The sequence below is a fragment of the Platalea leucorodia genome (genome assembly GCF_965183815.1).
Source record: "Platalea leucorodia genome assembly, chromosome: 2".
NCBI lineage: Eukaryota > Metazoa > Chordata > Aves > Pelecaniformes > Threskiornithidae > Platalea > Platalea leucorodia.
Window position 1 is genome coordinate 31557514 of NC_138824.1, and position 22355 is coordinate 31579868.

Sequence of the window (22355 nt, forward strand, 5' to 3'; positions counted from 1 at the left end):
CTTTGAATAGCTCACGATTACCAGATTTTATGGATTAGCTTTTTATTTCTTCCTTCATTTTACAGTTCAAGATTCTCTTCCCCAGGGCTGGGCAGGGGAGCCCTGCAGCACCGGGGCAGGAAGGCGCCGAGGCCGCGCAGCCGCTGCCCTCCGGCCCTGGGCTGAAGAGCTGAGAAGCGCCGGGGGCGGCGGAGGAGAGCAGCACCCACGGCCCCGGCAGAGCCCCCGGCGCTCCCCCGGGGACGCGCGCTTCAGCCCGGCGGAGGCCGCGGCCCAGCAGCCACCACGGCGGCTGGAGCAGCCGCCTGAGGGCCGGGGGCGGGCCGGGGCGGAGGGAGGCCGCGCCCGCACAGGGGCCGCCCCCTCGCCCGCGCCGTCCGCCGCTCGGCCCCGCCGCGCCTCGGCGGTAAGGGAGCGGGGGAAGGGGGAGCCGAGCCGCCGCGGGGGTGGGCGGCTCAGGCCCGGGAGCGCGGCGGCCCGCGGCCTGCCTGCGGGGAGAGCGGGGCGGCGGCAGGCCCCTGCGGGCCCCTGGGCCCAGCCGGCGGGCGGCCGAGGGGGAGGGATCGCTGCCGGCGGGTATACCCGGGGGCGGGAGGGTGAAAATGGAGGAACGGAGGAGCGGGCAGGACTGGTGGTGTGGAAGCGGAAAGGGGCGCCTCAGGCCGGGGCCGGGGCCCTGCGTGCGGCCCCTGGCGCGGTGCTGCCCTCGGGATGGCGGCAGCGCGCTTCTGCGCGGCCGCCCCTCGGCCCCGGCCCCGCGGGGGTGGTAGGAGACCAGGAGCCGGCCCCGGGGGCTGCCCGCCGTGCGCGGTGCTTCTTGCCCGATGCACCGTAGGAGTGCACAGGTACGAGGGAGGGAAGGTTTTCGTCTTGACGTGTGTTACCTGGTCTGATGTCACCTGGTTTCTCCTCAGGATTTTCTTTCATCAGGCCTCTTCCCCTTTCCGCTGCCTAGTGGGCCTTACCGTCCGTGCAAACTGACAGCGTCTCCATTTGTGTCAGCCTTCCCCAGTTTCCGTAGCAAGTTTGCTACAAGCGCACTCCCAGCTGTTTTAAAACTCCCATGACTCTTCCTTTGCTTGTAGTTTTCATCCTGTTTCCCGTGGAAATAAGCCTTCTGCTTCCCCGTGAGGCCTGACCTTCTGCTGTCCCCCAGCCTTTTAGAGCAAGGTGATTAAGTGGTTGAGTCTCCATCCCTGGAGGTATTTAAAGAACGGATAGATGTGGTGCTCGAGGACATGGTATAGATGGACTTGGCAGTGCTAGGTTAACGGTTGGACTCGATGATCTTAAGAGTCTTTTCCAACCTTGACGATTCTATGATTCTATGATTAATTTCTATCAAAGAAAGATGATTACAGTCCTCGCTATTGTGGTAATTAGCGGCTGGATACTGGCACACACAGCAAAGGAAAGATGGGACAGGTTTATCTCCTGCACGGTCATGGTGGAGGTAGCAGCCTGGCCGCTCGTCCCAGGCGGCTCCAGGCTAACCACAGCACATGAGATTTCTTGTCTGGTAGCAGCACTGGTAGACGAAGAGCAAGCTACGCTTACTGCAGAGGTGAAGGTGATTGGAGATGTGGGTCTGCAGGAAAGCAGGAAGGCTTCGTTTGAAGCAAGAGTCCAGCTCCCCCTCCCCTCCATTTCTGTGGGGGGAATAGAAAGTAAATGAAATATCAGAAACGGTTTGCAGGAGATTCGTTCTTCTAAAAAACTGTGACGTTAAACAAAGATGCTTTAAGTTGTATTCAGCTTTTCTGTTCTCATAACTCACTCATAGTCCAGGAATGTTTTATTTTCAAATTTAACTTGCTTCTTTTTTTTGCAGTTAAAATCATGGCACTGAAACAGGTTTCCAGCAACAAATGCTTTGAGGGTTTCCAGAAGGTGTTTGAACATGACAGGTAAACACTACAAAAGCAACCTAGACGTTTAGCGTGGGGCAGTGAATCCATACTATCATTGCTGTCAGTGTTCTCAGTCTGCAGGACAATAGTGTGTTCTCACTAATATCCATGTTTCAGTAAGGAATGCTGTCTACTGCTGCTTTGGCTGTGTTCTTGTATTTCTGTGTTAATGTTTAACACGTCTAATATACTTTGTGCTGCAGATCTGAGAAGGGAAGCCAGTATTTTTACCTTTGAAAATAAAGCTCCATTACTTTGGGTTGTCCTGTTTGCAGCTCAGAGAGCTGCTGTGTGTACAAAGTGCATTCACTCTACTGGATAGTTCACTTCTATGCACTCTTAAAAAATGCTGTGAGCAGACAGACGCAGTAGATGGATTCTTGTTTGATGAAGGTGAACAGAAAAACATTAATTTTTTTTCATTCTGATCCAAAGAAAAAAATTATTAGTTATGCTTAGATAAGCTTTTATTGCCAGTTTTAGGCTTTAGTATTAATTGGGCAATCGGTTACTCTGTAGACTTAGCAGACTGAAAACCTCTTTTGCCAGGGCAGGCTGTGCAGTGTATGTTCTGCAAGTCATGTGGATGGGTTCTTCGGTAAAAATTACTTTCCAATTTAATAGACAAAGCTCAAGTTAAATACTGCTGGGGTTCAAAATTAAATTTTCAAACTGTTCCTGGTTAGCAGCGCTGCAAAAATATGGCTTATTTGTAAGTCTGTTTTAAGTTTATTCAGAACAAGGTAGGAAGGTTAGCTGTTGTCAATTCAAGAGGCTAAGGCTGAGTTTTAAAATTGCTTTTCACTTTGTTTAACTTAGTAGTTATAATTCACTGACCAAATCTCTCTTTGAACGAAATGCATTGATTCGACTTTCTTTTTTTTAATGTTGGTGACCATATTAATTAAGTAGTGGTGATAACAAGGAATATTTTATTAATACAGTGCAGAGCTAAAATGCAAAATGAAATTTGGAATCTACTTGCCTCCAAAAGCAGAAACCGGAAAGTGTCCTGTGCTGTATTGGCTCTCAGGTAAGCAACATGAATATTACTAACTTCAAAAAGATAATCTTAAGCATGTTTAAGCTACTGCGCTACAGTTACTGAAAACCTGATGTAGAGGTGCTACAGTGGCAGCTCTTGCATCCTGCAAAAGATTGTCTTCTGGAACACGCGTGTGCTCACAGTTATCCTGGCTTTGTTCCTCTGCCCTATTCCTGTCATCTCCCACAGAGCTGGGTCTTGCACCAAAAGTGCATAAATAATCTTAGGGCATTGATTTTAAAATGGTCAGATTTATGTTGGTGATGGCTCCAGGATTAATTAATTACGTCTTTTTCTTTTTTTTTTTCTATTATTCAAAATGAAAAGCAGAAGCTCTGTCTGTTCTGTAATTTTACAAGTTGCTTTATTGAGACTTGTGTTTAGAAAGCTGGAGAACTGACTGGTAGTGTGGAGACTATATTCCTTGTATGTATTCACTTCACAAAATAGCTAGTAGGTCTGATGTGTAGAATGACAGTGCACTGGGTAAAATGTGTACCCTTGAAGTTGGAAGCATCAAAATTGTCTGAAGAGCTCCGATTCACATGCAGCACATTTATTTTTTTGAATCTAAGCCATGCTGTCTTGGCTAGTATATCAGTCAAGTTAGGTTATTTGCAACTTGTCCTCAGCAAACTAGAATCATAACCCCTCTCAAATGGCACAGTGAAGAAAAACTGAAGTGTTGGTATGCAGTATTATTTATTTGTAATTGGACTTCAGTTGGGCCTGCTGCAGTACAAAAGACAGGGATTGCTGTGGGTTTTGGAGCCAGAGTGCTTATGGGCCTTTATCCTGTCTAAAGGATGTAGGATTTGTCAGACCACGGGTATAATTCTGTAATGCAAACAGCTGAAATGGCAGTAGAGAGAAAAATATAGTTGTGGGGTCAGATGTCAGAAGTTAACAATGTTAACCTTAGCAACAGTGTCTGTAGTCCATGGATTTAAATACACAGTACTTGAGGAAACTGTATATGCCACATCAGTAGGTGCTCAAGGGGGTACAGCGTACACATTGACCTGTTTTTGATCAAATGTTAGTGTGACTAGATGTGAAAGGGCATCTGTGTCTGTTTCTGTGGATTATTAGGTATTGTTGAACCTAGTGAAAAGACTTTTCCATGTTTATGGAGATAGGAATCCCTCTTGTTTTTCAAAACCTTTTCTGTCAAAAAGGTTTTTGAAACTGATATGCTGTGAGCAATGCGTAACCAATGATATTTTTATTTCTCTAGGGTTAACCTGCACAGAACAGAACTTCATAACGAAAGCCGGTTTTCATCAAGCTGCAGCTCAACATGGCCTTATTGTAGTCGCGCCAGACACAAGCCCACGTAAGTTTTCACAAAGACGTGATAACAGTCGTTACACTCAAGTACACTGTCTTTATCCTCGGAGAACGGAGTGCTGCAGTTTGCTACGAAGTGTGTTGCCCACCTGAGTCAGAATATGACCTCACCTCTATATCTTGCATTGTTTGCTAGATTATATTGTCTATGTTCTTAATAACATGGTAGTGAAGGTTTGACATTTAAAACTCTCTTATTGTCGTGGCGCTAAAACTAGAACAAAGGGGCCATTGAGTTCAGCGTGGAGGAGGAGAGGGAAGAAAAGGAAAACAAGAGGCCTGTGTTATCAGAGACGCTGGCTTGCACTTTGTGGCTTGCTGAGACTTTAAAAAATCTGCAGAACTGTGTTGTCACACAAAGATGTAATGTTTACTCTTTATTGTATTCTGTCTTCTAAAGCCTATTAAATACATGTCTCCAGAGGATTCCAATACTTAGAAAAGCAAACCAGAAACCCTTCCCCCTCTGCAGCTGCAACAGACTATTGATGAATGGCTTTTTTAAATGATGTGCTGTTATTTGTATAAGGCTGAGCTTATGTGTGGTATGGGAAACCTGAAAATGGTGGATCTGCAGTTCCTAGAAATACAGTCTTTTGGGGATTCGGTCTATTATGTTTAGTATTTGCTGGATTCTGCTAAAGTCTCATGAGTGCTGCATAGAAAGGTGGCAGTCTTCTCATATTTCCCAAGCTTTAGTGCATCAGATCTGAACACAGGTAATATGGGAATGAAGTGATGTTCTTTCCAGAAAATATTTTTCACATCTAGCTTTCGAAGTTGTGTCAGGTCAAAGAACAGAAATGCATGTTTCTAATGAAGCAGAGGGACAGAAGAGCAAAACTTGTGTATTAATGAACTTTACACTTCATTGTTGCTATTTGCTGCAGACTAGAGATGGGCAACTAGCCTTTGCGTTATTCACATTGTGTAATTACACTGGGACTTGTTTTTAGTGTTGCCTAAGTTGTCTCTATCAATGTGTAACTGCATTTGCATAGTTCATTGCTTTGTCTGTTTTCTTTTAAAACCTTTGCAGCTTCTCTCTCACCTTTTAGTCTAGCAACTGGTCAGGATTGCTCTGCTATTTAGATGAATTTCAGTATGTGTTCCATATTATACTCTTAGATTTTAGCTCAGAGACCCCAAATGTTCTTAAATCTCTTTGATCTGTCTGGAGAAACAAGTGAAGAGTAGTTCAAATGTAATCACAAATTAAGAGATCTGAGCATATCTAGTGAAAACGCTTATATGTGCTTTTTAACTATGTAGTTATGACTACATGAGAATTACCTTCCAGGAGCTAGGACATATATCTTGGATAGGGGAAAAAAGACTGCATCAAACATGAAATACCTGTCATTACAGACCCTCAGTCAGGGCCTGATAGACTTTACTTTTCCTTCTTTGTAGGGGTTTGCTTTTCCAGACAGGTATGCTGAGCAGTATTTTGCAAGTTCCTTTTCAAATTTCTTTTTTCAAGGCTTCCCTTAAGTTTCTTTTAGGGGAATCAGCGTTGCCTTCATTGCCTGGCAGGACTTTCTGAGTTTTTGTCTATCTCCGAGGGACCAAAGATAGACTTTTTATATCCAACGTGTTGTGTAAGCACCCCCAGTCGCTGTGACTGCTGGACTGTTAAGTTACAAAATGGCTCAGTGTTCAAGGGCACGTCACTGGAGCAGACTCAACTTTGATCCTTGTAAAAATCTGGTTTCACGCTGTGACGGGGTGGCAGGTATCTGCACAAATTTTCAGGGACTGTCAAATTGCACATGGGTTTGCAGTGTAATCTGGCAGTGCTGAAAGCCCGTGCAATTTTGGATTGCAGAAACTAGGAGCATTTTGGAGAAAGGGAGGGAAGCTATTATTTCCTGTCACATACACCTTGAAATATCACATTCTGTTCTGCAAACCAGGCTGGTAAATCACAGGCTAATCAAAGGGAGAGTAAGAGAAGACTGGATGGGATGTATTGACTTTCAAGGAGACATCTGGAAATTTAGTTTGAAGGTGTAGCCTTGGAAAAGAGGATACAACACTGCAGTTATTCGAAGGAGAAATTACTGAAGTTTTATGGGGAGTTGTAGGTGGGAGCAATGAAATGAATTGCAGAAAAGGTAGAGTTATATACTTAAAAAATGGTAGGAACAGTAAGTGTTTTATGCTGTTGAATCTTACAAAGGGAGGTGTAGCAGACATTATTTGAAGCACATAAACTGGTCTGGACATACCATCTGGTGATATATGGTTCCGTCCTTCTCAGGGAAAGAAAATTTTCTACAGTTTCTGTTTCTCACATAGTTTCTTGTGCTTGATAGGATGAGGTCTAATAACTGAAATAAGCTGATAGCTCCAATTAACAAGTGCCAACTTTTGAATATGTCCCTGGGTAAATTGGACGAAGCTTTACAGAATTAGTTTAGGAGAGATCTGTATGTTATGTTTATTTATGAAGGGATACTGAAACAGGTTAGAAGTTGGATACTGTAGGTAAGGAAGATGTAGGTAATATGTAAGTGGCATTTTGAAAGCGTTGTTGAAATAATATTTGAAAACACTGTACTGATGAATGAAAATCTGAATTGTCTTATAGTTGGAGTGGTAGAGACATGTTGATTGAGAAACTTGTGTCCCAAGTCTGTGATTTGTATGGCAGGTTCTCCAATTCTGAACATCTAGTAAAGGAAAGACAGTAACTATAGAAAGAATTTTCCTGGTAGGTGGCTGCAATATTGAAGGAGAAGATGAAAGCTGGGATTTTGGCACTGGTGCTGGTTTTTATGTGGATGCCACTGAAGATCCTTGGAAAACAAACTATAGGATGTATTCCTACATAAAGGATGAGGTAACTTTGCTGCTGGGTTCTCCTGGTGGTGTTGGGTAAAATAAAGAAGGGGTGCGGTTCATTCATGCTCTTTGTTCCTAGCACCAAAGCTTGCTTAAGGTGATCTTGATAGCCTATGGATGGTTTGTCATTTTCTTGCTTTCCTCTTTTATAAAAAGAACTTATATTTTCTTTTTTAATCCGTGATTATTTTAGCGATTGGCTTTATCCAGTTGTTAGGCCTTTTCTCACCAAACAGATATCATTGTAGAACGGAGGAGGGAGAGAACCACAGCACAGAGATGGTAACACCCGGCAGGGCTTGAGCAGGAACTCCTTGAGTCTGCTTTCCTACCAAAGATGGCCCAGGGCTGGCCTACACTTCTAATCTTGATTCGTTAGTTGTGCAGTCTCTGCTCTTGTAAAATCTCTGCTTCTGAAACAAGCCACGGCGCTTCACTGCCCCAGTACTTCAGTTGTATTGCTTGCTTAGACTGTTTTCACTGTCTGTCTTGGGAGGGTGGGGTGGTGGCTTTGGTTTTGGTTTTTTTTTTAACTGGATGTAAAAGGAGATCCTTGAGATACATATTAGAAAGGTGAGTGTCCAGTTTACTCTGTATGTGGTTTGTGTGGTCTGAATTAAAACTAAAGTTGATGGGAATATGGGGAGTGAATAATCTCCCAAGAACAGTTTGCCATTCTGGTCACTTACAGGAGCACATACAGATTTATGTATCTATTAAAATAAGACTATGTTTATTAGGAAATTCCCACATCTTGTGTTACAGGGTTATGATAGATTTCTGTAGAGCTACTTTGAGTTAGTGATTAGCAGATGAATTGTTTCCTTTTGATTTTACAGTCCCATTCAAATTGCTTTCAGGCCATGATCACAAATGTCAGGCTAGAACCAAAGATGTGCCTTTGGTTTCAGTGGCTTCCTGGCATTAGAATGCATTAGTTATTTGTGTGCTTTTTTTCCTAAACATACTCAAATTGCTTTAATGTTTTTATTACACTGTTGTTCCTTTACAGCTGCCTAAACTAATAAATGCCAATTTTCCAACTGACCCTGAAAGGATGTCTATTTTTGGGCATTCCATGGGAGGTCATGGAGCTCTTATTCTTGCTCTGAAGAATCCTGGAAAGTACAAAGTAAGACACAATACAGCTTATATGAGGTATACTAAGGCTTTTACAGATGTCTATAGAAGTGAAGAAAGAAAACATAATACCAAGTTCCATTACAGTATTAAATGTATAAATAGTTTTAGTTGTAGCAATTCATTGATACTTAGTATTAGAATATGGAAAATGGAAAAAAACACCACTCTGGAATGTAAATATTGGTGAAATTAAAAAAAATCTGCATATTTTAAAAGTTAAGAAAAGTTCAGTTTCTTTTGGATGACACTACAGCTCTTCCAAACCAATTGTTATATTTAAATGTAAACAGGCTCCTTCTAGCTCTGGAGTTAATTCAGGCTGCCAAAATTGTCTAGAAACCTGGTTGTGTGATTTCTATATCTTTTCGAATCTTGTCTTGTTCATTTTGGAGCTTTTATTACCAGCAAACCTTTTTGCCACCATTATATGTGTGTTTGCTTAGAATTTACTGCAGAGTCTGTTAATTCCAACAGATAGCAAGTGTAACTGTAAGCACCTGAACTGCACATGGAATAGTAGCTGGAGGACATTCCCACCCCCTTTTTCCCCCCTGCCCTGATATTTGCCTGTCAGCTTTCCTAAAGATTGATTTTTGGAGTATTCGAGGTATCTGAAGTTGTGTTCATTTGTATTCTACTTGAACCTAAATCAAACATGCTGGAACTGATTTGCCTTTCCTTTATACTTAGGAGGGTTGAGAGAAACTTTGTTGTTCTCTTTGGAGATGTGCTTATGTAAAAAGCATTTCTGAATCAGGCTTTGATGGTTGAGAGATGAGGGGCTCTGCCTTTGTGGCTCAGTCCTTTCATGGGCTGTCCTGGCCCTGCACTTTGTGGTCAGCTGCTGCAAAAATGGAACTGCATTTTTGAAAACATTTGCTCAGTGTCATTAGCTTGGCATTATAAGAGTTGAATGTAAAATAAAGCTTTACTTTTATCTCTCCTTTTTATCTTTTGGAGCCAGTAGTTCAGAAATTTCCATTTTCACTGTTGGCACTTAACTGCTAATTGTATTATCTAAAAGAATTAAACATTAAATTGAAAATACTAGAATCTAGGTGAACTGGCCGTGGCTCAGATGGTTTGTTGCTATTTCTTGCAAGACGTAAGAGTGGAAATATTAATGTCCCAGGGCCAAATCCAAAAGAAGAATGTAAGAATAGGGCTTGGACTTCTGACACCAGTACCTGGAGTTGTGATCTGAAATGCGTTTTTCCTGACCCCTGACCCTGGAGGTACCTAAATTTGTGAGACACTGTTGCATGCTTAGGCTGGCTGAGCAGCCCCATGCCTCAGGCTTTTGTTACGCTCTGCCAAAATCCAGTTGGAGGTGAAATGGTCCCACGCTCTGACCATGCTGACCCAACAGTAGACTCGAGATCCTTCTCTGCTGCTTAAGGGAATTCAAGCCAACATCTCCCAGCAAGGAAAGGAACGGGGCATCTAGCCCTGCCTTTTATAGCTTGGCTGGTGAGCAAAAAGGAAAGCAAAACTGCGGGGCTAGAAAGAACAAATAAGAGGGAAGTAGGATATTGGTTAGGGCACCTAGCTCGGAGGGTTGAGAGAGTCCTGGGTTCTGGCGGTAACTTCAAAACAATTTTTGAAAAGGCTTTTAGTTTCCTTGTTAGTTAGCCAATACCACTTTTCTTAATTCATACTTTTTTTCCCCGATGCTTTCTTTCTGAACAGTCTGTATCGGCATTTGCTCCTATCTGCAACCCCATTCAGTGTCAGTGGGGGAAGAAGGCCCTTGGTGGATATCTGGGATCAGATGTAAGCAAATGGGAGGTAAGTGTTGCAACCGCAGTCCTTTAATAACAACACATGAATGAGTGATCTGTAAATATATCGCAGCAGGAGTCTGGAACAAAACTCGGGGGTGCCCCCGAGCTGGTAGTGCTGTTTTACTGCACCCTAAGCATGGATAAGCATTGTCTGTTTCTGGTGGGTATGACTGGCTGTTGCCTGAGGGTGCTTATAACAAATGTAATGAGATAGAAGGCTCTCATCAAATTGACTGATTCCTCCCTGTTTTATGAAGATCTTAAAATCTGGACTAAGAGGAATTACGAGCCGTCTGAGACTTTCTCTAACGCATGAAAGCAGTGAGCAGTTTAAAAGAGAGTTTGGCTGTGGCCTGTCTCTCAAAAACTCAGTTCTCAATATATGAAACAGCTGGTTTTGGTAGCAGCCTGAAGAGAGAGACTGCTACAAACCGTTCAGAGACTGATGAGCCTTATGGCATCTGCATGGGCAGCCTGTTGGAGGCAGCTAGAAGAGGAGCCCGTTGGATACTTGGAAGTTGGTATCCTGTAGAACAGGATTAAACCAGACAAAGTTAGGTTTTAGCTGCTGGGCCCTAATGTTGAAATATAAGTAGTCGTATATGAATGGCTAAGGTACAAAAATGTTTGTGTGCATGTTGCTGCATTATTTGGGCAGCCCTTCAGTATTTTTAATCGCGGCATAAACATCGCACTGTGTTTCTGGAATTAAGTTAAAAGGGATCATCATGACCAGGTACTCTGACTTCCTTGTAAATAAACACAAGCTGCAGTTAAATCCCTTGTAAATTGGGTTAAAGTATCTCTTACAAAGACATCCAGGTCTGACTGAAACATCGCAGGAATGGAGAATGCTAGCTGCTTTCACAGTTGTTAATAGAGTAGTTTGTATATTTAGAAATCACCACTTAAACTTGCTTACACTTAACATAATGAATTTATTTGGAGAAAAAAAAAAAAAAAGGTTTCTGTGCCCTTAACTCGCTTTGGAGCTCTTCTGCAAACCCAGTCCGGTAGATCAACAGCAGGCATCAGGAATAGACTTAGACCCGTCTTTGGCACAGATATACAACCTCTGATCTCTGTATTTATGCTTAAAATTGCCATGTAAATATGCGCAAGGATCATTTTGCACCACAGCCACAGTGCTTGGCTGAGTCCAAGCTCCCATTTCCACTGCAGTGTCGTTTCTGGATCTGCTGGCATCCTGGAAGCACGGCTCTGATGCCTTGGTGTAGGACTTGCATTTTGCTGCCTGTTGGCGATCTGTCTTCTCCACTGCCTTAAACACTTCTCTATCATCTTTTGAAAGGATTTTTTTTTTTTTGGAGCACGTACCAAGCACAGGACCCCACAGGAAACATGTTCCCCGTTCACAATCGCATTTTGATACGTGTACGTTAATAGTTCCTAGTATATGCGGTGCGTGCCATTTTTGTTTCTCAGTTGTTCAAAGTTTTCTTGGTCCAATTATCACGGTAACCTTCAGGTTCAATGCCTTCCATGAGCATAGTTGTGTTACACCGGTGTTTTGACCTTTATCTGCCAAAATAGTTACATCAAGATACCAGGTTATTCTGGCAGGGTCTAGTTTCTGTACAAGCGTGTGAATCAGTACTGGATTATATTGCTGTTCTTCGATTCTGCATGAATTTAGCCCTGGGCTGGATGTTCTGTTTGGTCAAGCTGCCAACTTGGTAATTACTCAGATCATACTATTTGCCCTTTTTAAGACATGGGTATTACTTTTCGGTTGTCTGCAATTTCCCCAGTTTTTTGCTCTTCTAAAGTGTAATTTGGTGTCCCGACCAGTATCACCCAGTACTGTATACAAGCCATTCGTTTCTTGCAGTCAGCAAATTTGACCCAGTCTAACGTATGTAACTGAATGTTGTTTCTCTTTTATTTCTGCAGGCGTACGATGCTACACAACTTGTGAAGTCCTACCCAGACTCTCACCTGGACATCTTGATTGATCAAGGCAAAGATGATCAGTTCCTGTCAGCGGGCCAGTTACTGCCTGATAACTTCATCGCTGCCTGCACCGAGCGGAAAATCCCGGTAGTCTTTAGACTTCAGCAGGCAAGTCGCTTCTGCAATCATCATAGAATCATGTTGGGTTGTTGCTTTGTGATTTTGGGGTCTATGTGGCAGGTAGTGAAGCGAGTGTCTCTTAACGGGGCAGGCTTTCGCTTAGCTGTGAGTCTGTCCCTGGCCAAGTGAGGAAGAGGGGGCGAAGCGACATTTTCCTTCACACCAGCCATCAGAGTGTGCAATATCCACCCGATTCAGCTGCATTTCACCACTAGGTGGGGTCACGATTTTAGTTTCAACCAGCCGATCCATTGATGGTAACTCAAGCTGCCAGTGGTCAGCTGAAGAAGCAGCATTAACGATTTTTAATAAGTAAGTATCACAGTGGCTGTACAAGCAAAGTGACAGATGTACTTCTGCTGGGTTCCTTATCTGTACTGTGGGTGTTGTGGTCAGCATAAAACTTTGTGATTTAGTTTGCACGTGTTTGTGTAAATCAGGAAAGGTGTGGAATTGCTTGAAATCTTAGATTCATTTAAACCCCCAGGTGGAAGGATTGCGCTTTCCTATAGTGCAGTGGCCCAGAACAGCACTGTCCTGTGCATCAGAGTCTTTGTGAGCGACTGACAAGGCTGAGGGAGCTGGGGTTGTTTAGTCTGGAGAAGAGGAGGCTGAGGGGAGACCTTATTGCTCTCTACAGCTACCTGAAAGGAGGTTGAAGCGAGGTGGCTGTCGGTCTCTTCTCCCAAGTAACAAGCAATAAGATGAGAGGAGACGGCCTCGAGCTGCACCAGGGGAAGTTTAGGGTGGATATTAGGAAAGACTTCTTCACCGACAGGGCAGTCAGGCACTGGAACAGGCTGCCCAGGGAAGTGGTTGAGTCTCCATCCCTGGAGGTATTTAAAAGACGGGTAGACGTGGTGCTCGAGGACATGGTTTAGTGGTGGACTTGGCAGTGCTAGGTTAACGGTTGGACTCGATGAGCTTAAGGGTCTTTTCCAACCTTAACGATTCTATGATTCAAGCCAGACCTAGTGAGGGGCTCAGCTGTGGAAAATGAGGGATTGTCCTCTGATTTAGCATAAGCCCTGCACCAAAAGATCTCGTTAGTGCTGACAAAGGGGAATAGTTCGGAGGTTTACATGTCATTTTAGCATAGTGCTGGAGCAGTAATTCAGACGTGGGCTGTATTCTCCGTATACCCTATGTTTTAGCAGTAGGACAATGCCAATGAGGGGAACCATTCTCTCAGATTGCACCCTGCTCTGCAACTGACCCTTGCTGTTACCCGTCTCTAACTTACGTGCCCAGATTAGGGCGGGTTAAGGTACATTCTGTTCGTTTCGCTTCCTACTTAACCTGTTAGTTAGGTATCTTTTACAGTTTTTACATATAATACAGGTGCTTTTGATTTCTTAAAACAGATCAAACCAGAAGAGTCATTAACTTTCCTAGAAGAGAGCTTAGCATGATTGCTTTATCATTTATTTGCTGATTTCTTTGTTGTTGTTCTTTTCTAGGGTTACGATCACAGCTATTTTTTCATTGCTACGTTTATTAATGACCACATCAAACACCATGCGAAATACCTCAATGCTTGAACCACTGGGGTGCGAGCGTCGTCTCTCCAATATGAATCAGGGGATAGAGGTGAACTGAACAAAAATCATTTCCTGAAGTAGTGTCTGTAAAACGGAGCTCTTCTGACTGTACTGCTAAGAAAAATAAAAGTCCCGCTTAATTTGATGTGTGTGCTTTAGAGTAAGTATTTGGAATGGTCTTGCATGCTTCGAAAACTCTCTCGACACCACGAAGGTGCATGCTGCGTTCTAGGTCAAAATGGGAATGAGCAGGTGAGTTCGTTTCAGACGACGAATGGGGGTACGTACCTGGGACCTCGAGACAGTTTCTAGTGCAGCTACGCAGAGCCTGCGGATAACAACAGCGTGCCTCTTCCACTGATGAAATACCAGGGTGCACTTCATCACGTAATGCTGACGAAAGTCATTAGTGGCTCAGCCAGTCAAGCTGCTTCATTAATCATCTGAAGTGTTTGGTGTATTTTTCCTTGTCCTGTCTGAATGCATTCCAAGGGCAAAGTCTGGTGGAGAATACGGACAGAAGCTTGCTCTGCAGAGTGGTTTACTGTCCTCTGCGTTATTAACATCAAACAAATAATCTGAAGAGTATTTCATGGGTGATGCTCAAAGAAAAGACCTCTTGCAAACCATGGGAAGGAAGCAGTCTGTCGTAAAGGAGGGTGCGGGTTTTTTTTCTTCACTTGCCTTTGATTGCTGCTGAGCGTGAAAGGCTTATGGTGTGTTTCTGGGTTTCTTAGGCTTAACAGGACCGAGGGGAAACTGATAAATAGATCTGAAAAAAGCAGTCCCTACCTATAGGTGATCTGGCATCTCATTGCTGAAAACACGCGTGCTTATTTTACAGAAGATGGCAGAATTGAGGCCTGACAGTTGTAGGTCTGAAATAATTCCCAGTGGTGTAATTCTGCCAGCTGCCTCGTGTGGGGCAGGAACGCAGGTTGTTCCAGCGAGCTGGTTATCTTCCGTTCAAGCACGCACTTGTCAACTCTGCTTTCCCGTGGTTCGGCTGAACCTGCATCGTTGCCCAAAGCTTGACTCACTTTTGCCAGAGGAAATAGCGGGGTAGGCGCAGGAGCGGTTGGCTTCTGTGAGCAATGCCGAACGCTCTCCCGTTTCTCTGGCCTCTGCTAGATTCTAGGTTGCGGGGAGGCTGATGCTGGGAACTTAGGCTTCTGTTGGGGGTGACAGGCTTGAATTATATCTTGACTTTTATCAGTCTTGCATCTGCCTATTTGTGCAGCAAGCTGAGAGGATACGACTGTGTGCATGGCAAGAGTTCTCTGAAATGCTGAACTCAAGTTTTCCACACTGCGTAGTTACAACAGACGCTAACTCCTCCTCTTACAAAGCAGGGCACCGACATACAAATTTTAAGCCACAAGCGCTAAACATGTAGCTTTTTTCCACTTCCACAACAGCAAAATTGGCTCAAAGGCTTGATTAATGTGTGGCAGCTTTTTCTACGCGTTCCTCCCCGCCAGCACCCTGCTCTGCTGCAGCCAGCGACTGAGTTACTGGGCTGGACGGGAGCAGCGGCGTGCTGCGCGTGTGCTGCAGCCTTGTGCCCGGTGCTACCAACGGAGTAGCCGTGGAGTCAGGGCGTTCAGCTCGGTGCAGGCCCTTCTCACGATAAACCTTTCCATTTGTTACCTGTTACCGCTAGTACTTTTTTGCCTAAGGCATTCTGATAATTGTATTTAAGGGAAAGGGGCATGCCATTTTTTTTTTTTTTTTTTTTGTTCCCTAACAGGGGTGTCTGCACCTGTATATTAGAGGAGATTAAAAAGCAGGTTTAACCCTGTAATTTACTGTAAGTGCATGCTTTTAAACTACCATTTTAAAGCTGCTGGGTTAATGGTAGGAAACAGCTTGCCCTCTTTCACACTTGATGAATTTATATGGCATAATTCTCAGCTTCCCGTTATACTGTGGATAGTTGCGGGGAGCTTTATTTCCCGTATCCTTAATTTACAGTCCAGCAGGAGATCAGTTACCGTATCAGCTTCCCCAGACAACTGCCCAGCGACAATTCTGGAGCTGAAAAACACCTCTCGTTTTCCGCTCGGCGCTCCTAGTAACTGACTGCTCTCCCGCACGGTTTGCTTTCTTGGTAAAAACGGAGCACTTGGGTGCCCTGCTGCCTTCCTCCTTGCGGGACGCCCGGTTGCCGCGCTTGTGCACAGGAGCAGGTTCAGGTAAGCGTCTGACGGGCTCTCCCGAGCCCAGGAGAACTCGCTACGGAAGCCAGGAACCTCGAGGCTTGATGGAAGCGGCCCTGAGCTCTTGCAAAACTGGTGCTAGAGGGCTGAGAAGGAAGGGGCCCTCAAGCTGCGCTCGCCGCCGGCTGCCAGTCCAAACCCCTGAGAAGACCTGGGGCGCTTGAATCAGGTGCGCAGATGGCTACAGACACCGAGCGTCTCGGCGCCGCCGCCATGAGCGTTGCGCGAGGCTGTCGGATCGCCGTTGCCGGCAAGGCTCAGACCTCAGCTGGGCACGGCCTCGGCTGCCCGCTCTCGAGCAGGCTCTGCCCCGGGTGAGGAGCAGCACCCGACGGCCGCTGCAGGACTCTTCCTGCCGGAATTACGCCGCTCCTAACGCAGCAATCCGTCCGTCCCGGCTTTGTATCCCAACAGCCACAAAGGCACTCGAGCTTCCTTGGCAACCAAAAGCAGGATCTCCCCAGGAGATTATTGCAGAAAGATCCCTTCCTTTCAAAATCCACTACCAAAAGTGAACAAATAACAGCCACAAAGCCACCTGGGTAAGGTGAAGATGCTTCATTAGAGAAAACAGCACATGCTGTACTTATGTGACTTCAGAAACCTGCACGGGAACGGGAAGGCCGCATACGATGACCTACAAGCAGCGCCCCCCACTACCTGTTTCTGCAGACAGGGGAAGGGCAAAGCAGCGTGGCACAGCGGCCTAGCCCCGGGTCAGAAGGGGTGACAGCATTATTGCCTGGATTCACTAGAATAAAGAAAGCACCAGATTTTATTTGCTAAAGCAACAGCCTGCAGGATAACCTCTGCAGGAGGGCAGGGAGGGAAAGAAAAAGCCACTTGCATAGCGAAGCGGGAAGCAGTAACAGGGCGCTGCGAGCCGGAGCGAAGCGAAGGGGGAGCCTCCCCTCTGCCGGGGCCCTGGAAGCGGAGGGCAGCTCGGGCAGCTGCTGCTCCTCGCTGCGCGGCTGGCGGGAGATCTACAGCAGATCTTCAGGAACCGACGCCACGCCACCAACCCAGCCGTCACCTGCTCGATCCCGTGCCTCGTTCGGCTGCGAAAGTCCTCCCCAAACCCTCGCCCACCCTGCCCAGCGTTCAGCTCTCCCAACACCACCTCTTGTACCAGAAACTGTCAGGCACAGGGGGAGTCGTTAAAGGGTTTCTACAAATAATAGAGTTTAATTGTAACTACATTAAAGACTTTCTATATACATTATGTTCACTGCTTAGGGTAGTATAGATTTGCCATGCATGTTTTATTGCACATATAAATAGTATACAAAGATTGATGAAGATTCTCTTTTTAGCCGTACAGGTTTAAGACTGCATAAAAAAAGCTGTATTTATTACAAAATATTTAGAGCTATTTATTTACAGCCCACTTCAAGCAAATACTGAAAGACACTATCAGGAGAAAAACAAAATTTTAATTATGAAAAAACAAGATTTGTCAAAATAATAATTACAAAGCTTCATGTTGCCATATATACATTGTAAAAAAATACTCAGGAAACCTGCATTTTATCCCTCAAGATGCAGAAATCAATATTCCTATTTTTATACTCGATCTTTGAATGCTTTTAAAATTTGATAAACTCTGACTTGAAAACTTATTTTCTTTACATTGCTCGTGCTTTTTGACAAAACAGATATTTGTGCAGCTCTGTAAAATATTAAAATACATTTTAATTTAGTGTTAAAGTGCACAGTACATTTTATAGGAAACAGTATGCTAGCTGCCAATCAAAATTACGATTTAAGTCAATGCTCCCTCTATAAAATAAACGCTTTTGCTTTGGTTGAAGTAACTGGATATTCCACGGATGCCGGATGTCCCATCGTCTGCGAGTCCGCTTTCCTCCTCCTCCCACGTTGCCCTCACCACGTACCAGCACGTTGGCAAGTTGTGGAATTAAAACGCGCAGTCTGCATTCAAATCCTGTATTAACGATTAAAACTCCGCTATCGGAATACGGGTAGCTTTAAACGCAGTGCCTGTGAACGCGCGCGAAACTTTGCCTAGATAGGTAGTAGTGACAAGTGTGCATCGTTCTTCCCAAAAGTCTTCATACAGGAGTCCTCTCCACATTCTCTTGCTTAAATATTTAGTCCTCCCACCACACGGTGCCTCTTTTCTGTCCTTACGCGTTTCGAAGGACCTGCTTGTGCGCGCCACCGAGCCCGAACAGCTAGCCTTTTCGCCACATGCAGCTTTCCTGCCCTGCTTGCCCAAGCTACATCACCAGCTTCTCCTATGAAAGAAAAATGGATGTTCCAGATAGGCTGAGAATCGCTGTGCTGGAAGCTTTCGATCTAAAACCTGTGGTGTTTTAATAATAAATTATCCTTTTAAAAACGTCTTCCGAAAATTTAAAGTAGTTATAAGAACCACGTTTCCTATTGCTGACGTGGAATTAGAGGTCTGATCCTGCAAACGTTCCCCACGGAACGCTGTGCTTAACGCTGTGAGAAAGTGATGGAGACCGTAAGGAGAAGCACTGTACCCAGCAGGCTCTGTCTGGAAGATCAGCTCTTTGAGATGGCCTTGGGCAATTTTAATAATTTTACCTCCTCTTGAAGGAATCATTGAAGAAAACAAAACGTTTTGGCTACCTGGTACGTCTTCTCGTTAATGTTCTTGTGCTGTTTTTTATTATTTGTTCTGTAGTGCTGTAGTCTTTAAAAGAAATCAAGTTGCAGTGCAAAATTGTATTTCAAGACACATGATCCTAACGCACGTCATTCATTTTGTTGTGGCAAAAGTTAAATGTCTTGTGCATAGTAAAATAAGCAATCAAAAATATTTGTTCACATTTATTTTTCAAGTTTACATATTTCCTTTTTTTTTTTTTTTGTTAAAACATCTATATACAAATAAAATGGGTGTGCTCTCAGTTTCGGCCAATTTAGTCTAGTGGGGGGAAAAGTGCTACTGGAATGTAGGGAACTCAATGGAATGCAGACAAATTTTTACCAATGTTCCACAAAATCAAGAAATAAAGAATGCCATTCCAGCTAGCTGTTCTTTTAATAAAAGCACCTATTTTGTTTGCTTTTTATCTTACATATTAGAAAATACAACTTACGGAGATCTAGAGCTACTGCACACCAAGTAGAATAAAAAATAACTAAATATTTATATTAAAATAAAGTGTTTAACCACAAAAAAGCAGTAATAAAATACAGTTTCCTAATTTACATTTTGCATCCAAAGGATGAATAACAACTCACTAATAAATAATATTTATATAAATATTTTATGTCAGGATATTTTTAAAAGGCAATAGCCTGAAGCAACTGCAGAAAAACCTAACGTGGCAGAAGTCTGATTTACTCTCCCTCCCCCTGCCCCCCCGAATGCTTACAATGGTTCTTAGTTAATAATACGAAGGTATCTTGCTGCAAGACAGCTGTGTACTCCACACATTTTTAAGTGGCAGAGAGGTGGCTGTTTTAGTAAGTACTGTACAAAGTGAGCTATAAAAGCAGTGAAGCCCCAGTTTGCTCTATAAAATGTTTCCGTTTAGTTTCTGGTTTGTAGTTCGACGCGCACGTACAGTCTGAAAGATGATTTTAAAATCAGAAGTATAAGAATACTCTCGGAGCGCTGTTTTTTTTTTTTCAATGCAGTTTGAAAAGATGGGCAGTATTTTGATTCTTTGATGGCACAGTGGAGCTGGTAACAGCAGAGGGTAGTTTCATGTGAATAAAGCTTGTTTCACTGTGGTTACATCTAGCAATGCTTGAACTGTTATGCTCACTTTTACCAAGCCCTTTTCTTCTAGGATGTGATGTGGTAGGCAGAGCTTCTCCTAGAAAAAGACAAACAAAGGAGTAAAGATTAGGATATTCAATACTCACTGCAAAACTCTGCTTTACATGAACACAGTTGGAACACAAAGCCCAACAAGAAGGAACCATTTCCTATTTTTAATTAAAAAAAAACTTCCTGTGATTTTGACTGAAGGTCTCTGATTTTGCTTTCATAATACCTACGAATTAGTGAGAGAACCGTTAATATTCTGGGCCTCAGAAACCAACCTGTTCTGTGGTCATTACAGTACGTAAACATCTTAACTAAGAGCAAGGGCCAGCAAGCACACACTGAACTTTCACCTACAAAGTGAGATAAGGTGGCATTTGCCCATTATTACATATGAGCGAGTTTGGGGACAGAAGGCTGGTTTCATCAGTCAAAAAAAGTTCTACCCCTGAGCTCTAGACAGGTAGGTCTTGGTCCCAGGATACGCACCTTGAAAGCCACCCGTTAGCATTTACAGAAAAGTGTCTGCCATGTTGGCCATTCAACGGGCGAAGCGTTTCGTTCTGAGTAATTAGCAGCTTATTTTGAAATATCCAGGAATCAACTTTATTCACCGTACGGACACAGCAATCGTGGCCAAGATGAAACCTACCAGCTGTCCACAGAGGCTGCCACGCCAGAAGACAGTCAAACAGTAAATGCTGTGTCTCCTACAGGTAACAAGAAACCCCCCCGGTGAATAATCGCAGAAAGCCTGCCTTAGAGAGGGAGCCTTGGGTCAGGATTGGCACTCTCTTTAAAAAGAAGTTTTTCTTAATGTAACAGGGTATTCCCGTTAATGAAGTCCATGAAATTATGAAAGCAGGCAGCAGGTTTATAAAAAATAAAGGGAAAGGCTAGACTACATCACATAAACCATAATTACAACTGTGTCTCATTGCAACAACATGGAAGCCGAAAGTGTAAGTGGGATGACAAAAATATACAGATAGAAAGAAACCCAAACAAGGCTACTAAACACAAACACATGGATACAGTGTCTGGCTCATGAAGTCCTTGAACTGTGCATGTCAGATTGCTTTAAGTTTGAAAAGGCACCATCTCTGTGATCTAACCTGCTGTTCTTTCCCTAACGTACCTGACCATCAGCAGACAAGGGAGACTGATTTTTTAGAGGGAGAGGGTTGTTTTGATATTCTCAGTATTGAATCTCTCAGCTGTTCAATCAACTTTTAGCTTCTAAAACTACTGATGCATTTGATAATTATATTTTAATGAATTGCCTGTCTTCTACTGAATATTCTTCTTGCTTCTGTAATGTCAACTAAGGGGCTCGTATTTTAACTTTATGTGATTCCTGGTCCTTTGTCACACTTCCTCATATTCACATTGATTATATCTCCAATTTAAACATCACTAATCTCTTCCACCTCTCTTCTCATGACACGTTTTGTTCAGCTCTAGTCCCTTCCCTGACCCCTGTGAACCCTTAAAACTAAATATAATATCCAGGATGATGGAACTGGAACTGGTACCTACAAGAACAATTAATACAGTCTTTATCATGCTGTGCACCTACGTTTAATTGCTTTTATCTGCTTCCACTGCTGCCCAGTCTTTCCTCAGGCAACCTCCTCCAGCGGGCCACAGCTCCATCAGAGCAGTACCAGTAGGAAACAGCTGCTCCGCTGCTTCTGATGTTTATGACTTTGTTTTGTTAACGAGTATCTCCTTTACGCACAACCATCACTTCGCTTGCTTTAATTTTTTGTGAAGTTCCTCACACCCCACTCCGGCCTCAATGAGACAAAACCTGCAAAACTTAGCTATTTACTGAACCTGAAAAGTGAGAGCCAAACTTTATTCACAATCATGGCATCTGATACTGATAACTGTAATTTATCTATATTTTATGTTTACATTTTATATTTACTACTTAAGATGTTTTAATATTTATTATTTTATGTTTAAAGGTTTGTTTTAAACTTAAGGTGTAATTATTTTTTTTAAGGTTCGTGGTTATAGCCCAGAACACCAAACAAATACTGTGGATTCCTTCTGCACACACCGATCCGAGAAACAGTTTCAAACAGATAATTTTCAAGGAGCTTGGCTGAGTAGGTCTGCAAGAGATGGACAGCATCCATTTCTCCACATGGAAGAGGCTGCAACATTCTGGCCATCTGCTAACGCTGGGTTGCCACTTCCACGGAGTTTGCGGGTCCTGATCCACATTGACCGAACAGCTGCGGCAACTCCCTCCCGTTCCTGCCTGCTACCGAGCCCCTCTCTGCTGGAGCGCTTTGCCCGGTCAGCACAAAGGCACATCCCCATCTTGCAGCCGTTCCAGTTCATCACCCAGCTTCCCGTTCCGAACCTACCCTAAATCGGACATTTAAGTTCAGACACCGGGTTCTGCAGTGCATTCTTGTTCGTTCTTCTGACTGAGATATTGGCCTGCAAGCTGTCAGAGATGGTTCTCCCCCACTTCTATTCCTCTGGAAAAAAGTGTCTTTTCCGGAGAAATATATATTTTAGGATGCAAACTCCTAAACTGACACCTGATTAGCACTGGAGTAGCTACAAAAGAAGGTAGAGATAGTGATATCAAATAAATGGGAAAAAAAAAAAAAACAAAACCAAAATATTTCTA

At 43.7% G+C, this 22355-nt stretch overlaps 2 protein-coding genes across 5 annotated transcripts in view; one reads left to right on the forward strand and one right to left on the reverse strand.

Annotated features, from left to right (window-relative positions):
• Positions 1 to 335: 335 nt before the first annotated feature.
• Positions 336 to 13844, forward strand: ESD (esterase D). 3 transcript variants are annotated; one of them, XM_082337907.1, is made up of 9 exons: positions 336 to 406; positions 1832 to 1907; positions 2855 to 2943; positions 4193 to 4291; positions 7026 to 7150; positions 8165 to 8284; positions 9985 to 10083; positions 11994 to 12161; positions 13634 to 13844. In XM_082337907.1, the coding sequence occupies exons 2-9, from the start codon at positions 1840 to 1842 to the stop codon at positions 13712 to 13714; spliced, it is 849 nt and encodes a 282-aa protein (XP_082194033.1). In that variant the 5' UTR covers positions 336 to 406; positions 1832 to 1839; the 3' UTR covers positions 13715 to 13844. The 3 variants fall into 3 exon arrangements, with proteins under 3 accessions (XP_082194033.1, XP_082194034.1, XP_082194035.1); XM_082337908.1 differs by lacking the exon at positions 336 to 406 and adding an exon at positions 774 to 845; XM_082337909.1 differs by lacking the exon at positions 336 to 406 and adding an exon at positions 874 to 1170.
• A 3350-nt stretch (positions 13845 to 17194) lies between these two features.
• LRCH1 (leucine rich repeats and calponin homology domain containing 1) overlaps positions 17195 to 22355 on the reverse strand; it is a 135701-nt gene continuing 130540 nt past the window's right edge. The window contains exon 19 of one of the 2 annotated variants that reach the window (XM_082303716.1): positions 17195 to 19751. In XM_082303716.1, coding sequence (XP_082159842.1) covers positions 19638 to 19751 — 114 coding nt within the window. In that variant the 3' untranslated portion in view covers positions 17195 to 19637. The remainder of the gene's footprint in view (positions 19752 to 22355) is intronic. The other variant, XR_014227385.1, reaches the window with a different exon arrangement.

Coding starts and splice junctions, on each gene's coding strand:
- ESD (XM_082337907.1), top strand. CDS start 1,840: ATGGCACTGAAACAGGTTTCCAGCAACAAATGCTTTGAGGGTTTCCAG. Junction 1,908..2,854: donor AAGGTGTTTGAACATGACAG/GTAAACACTACA, acceptor TTATTAATACAG/TGCAGAGCTAAAATGCAAAA. Junction 8,285..9,984: donor AGAATCCTGGAAAGTACAAA/GTAAGACACAAT, acceptor CTTTCTGAACAG/TCTGTATCGGCATTTGCTCC.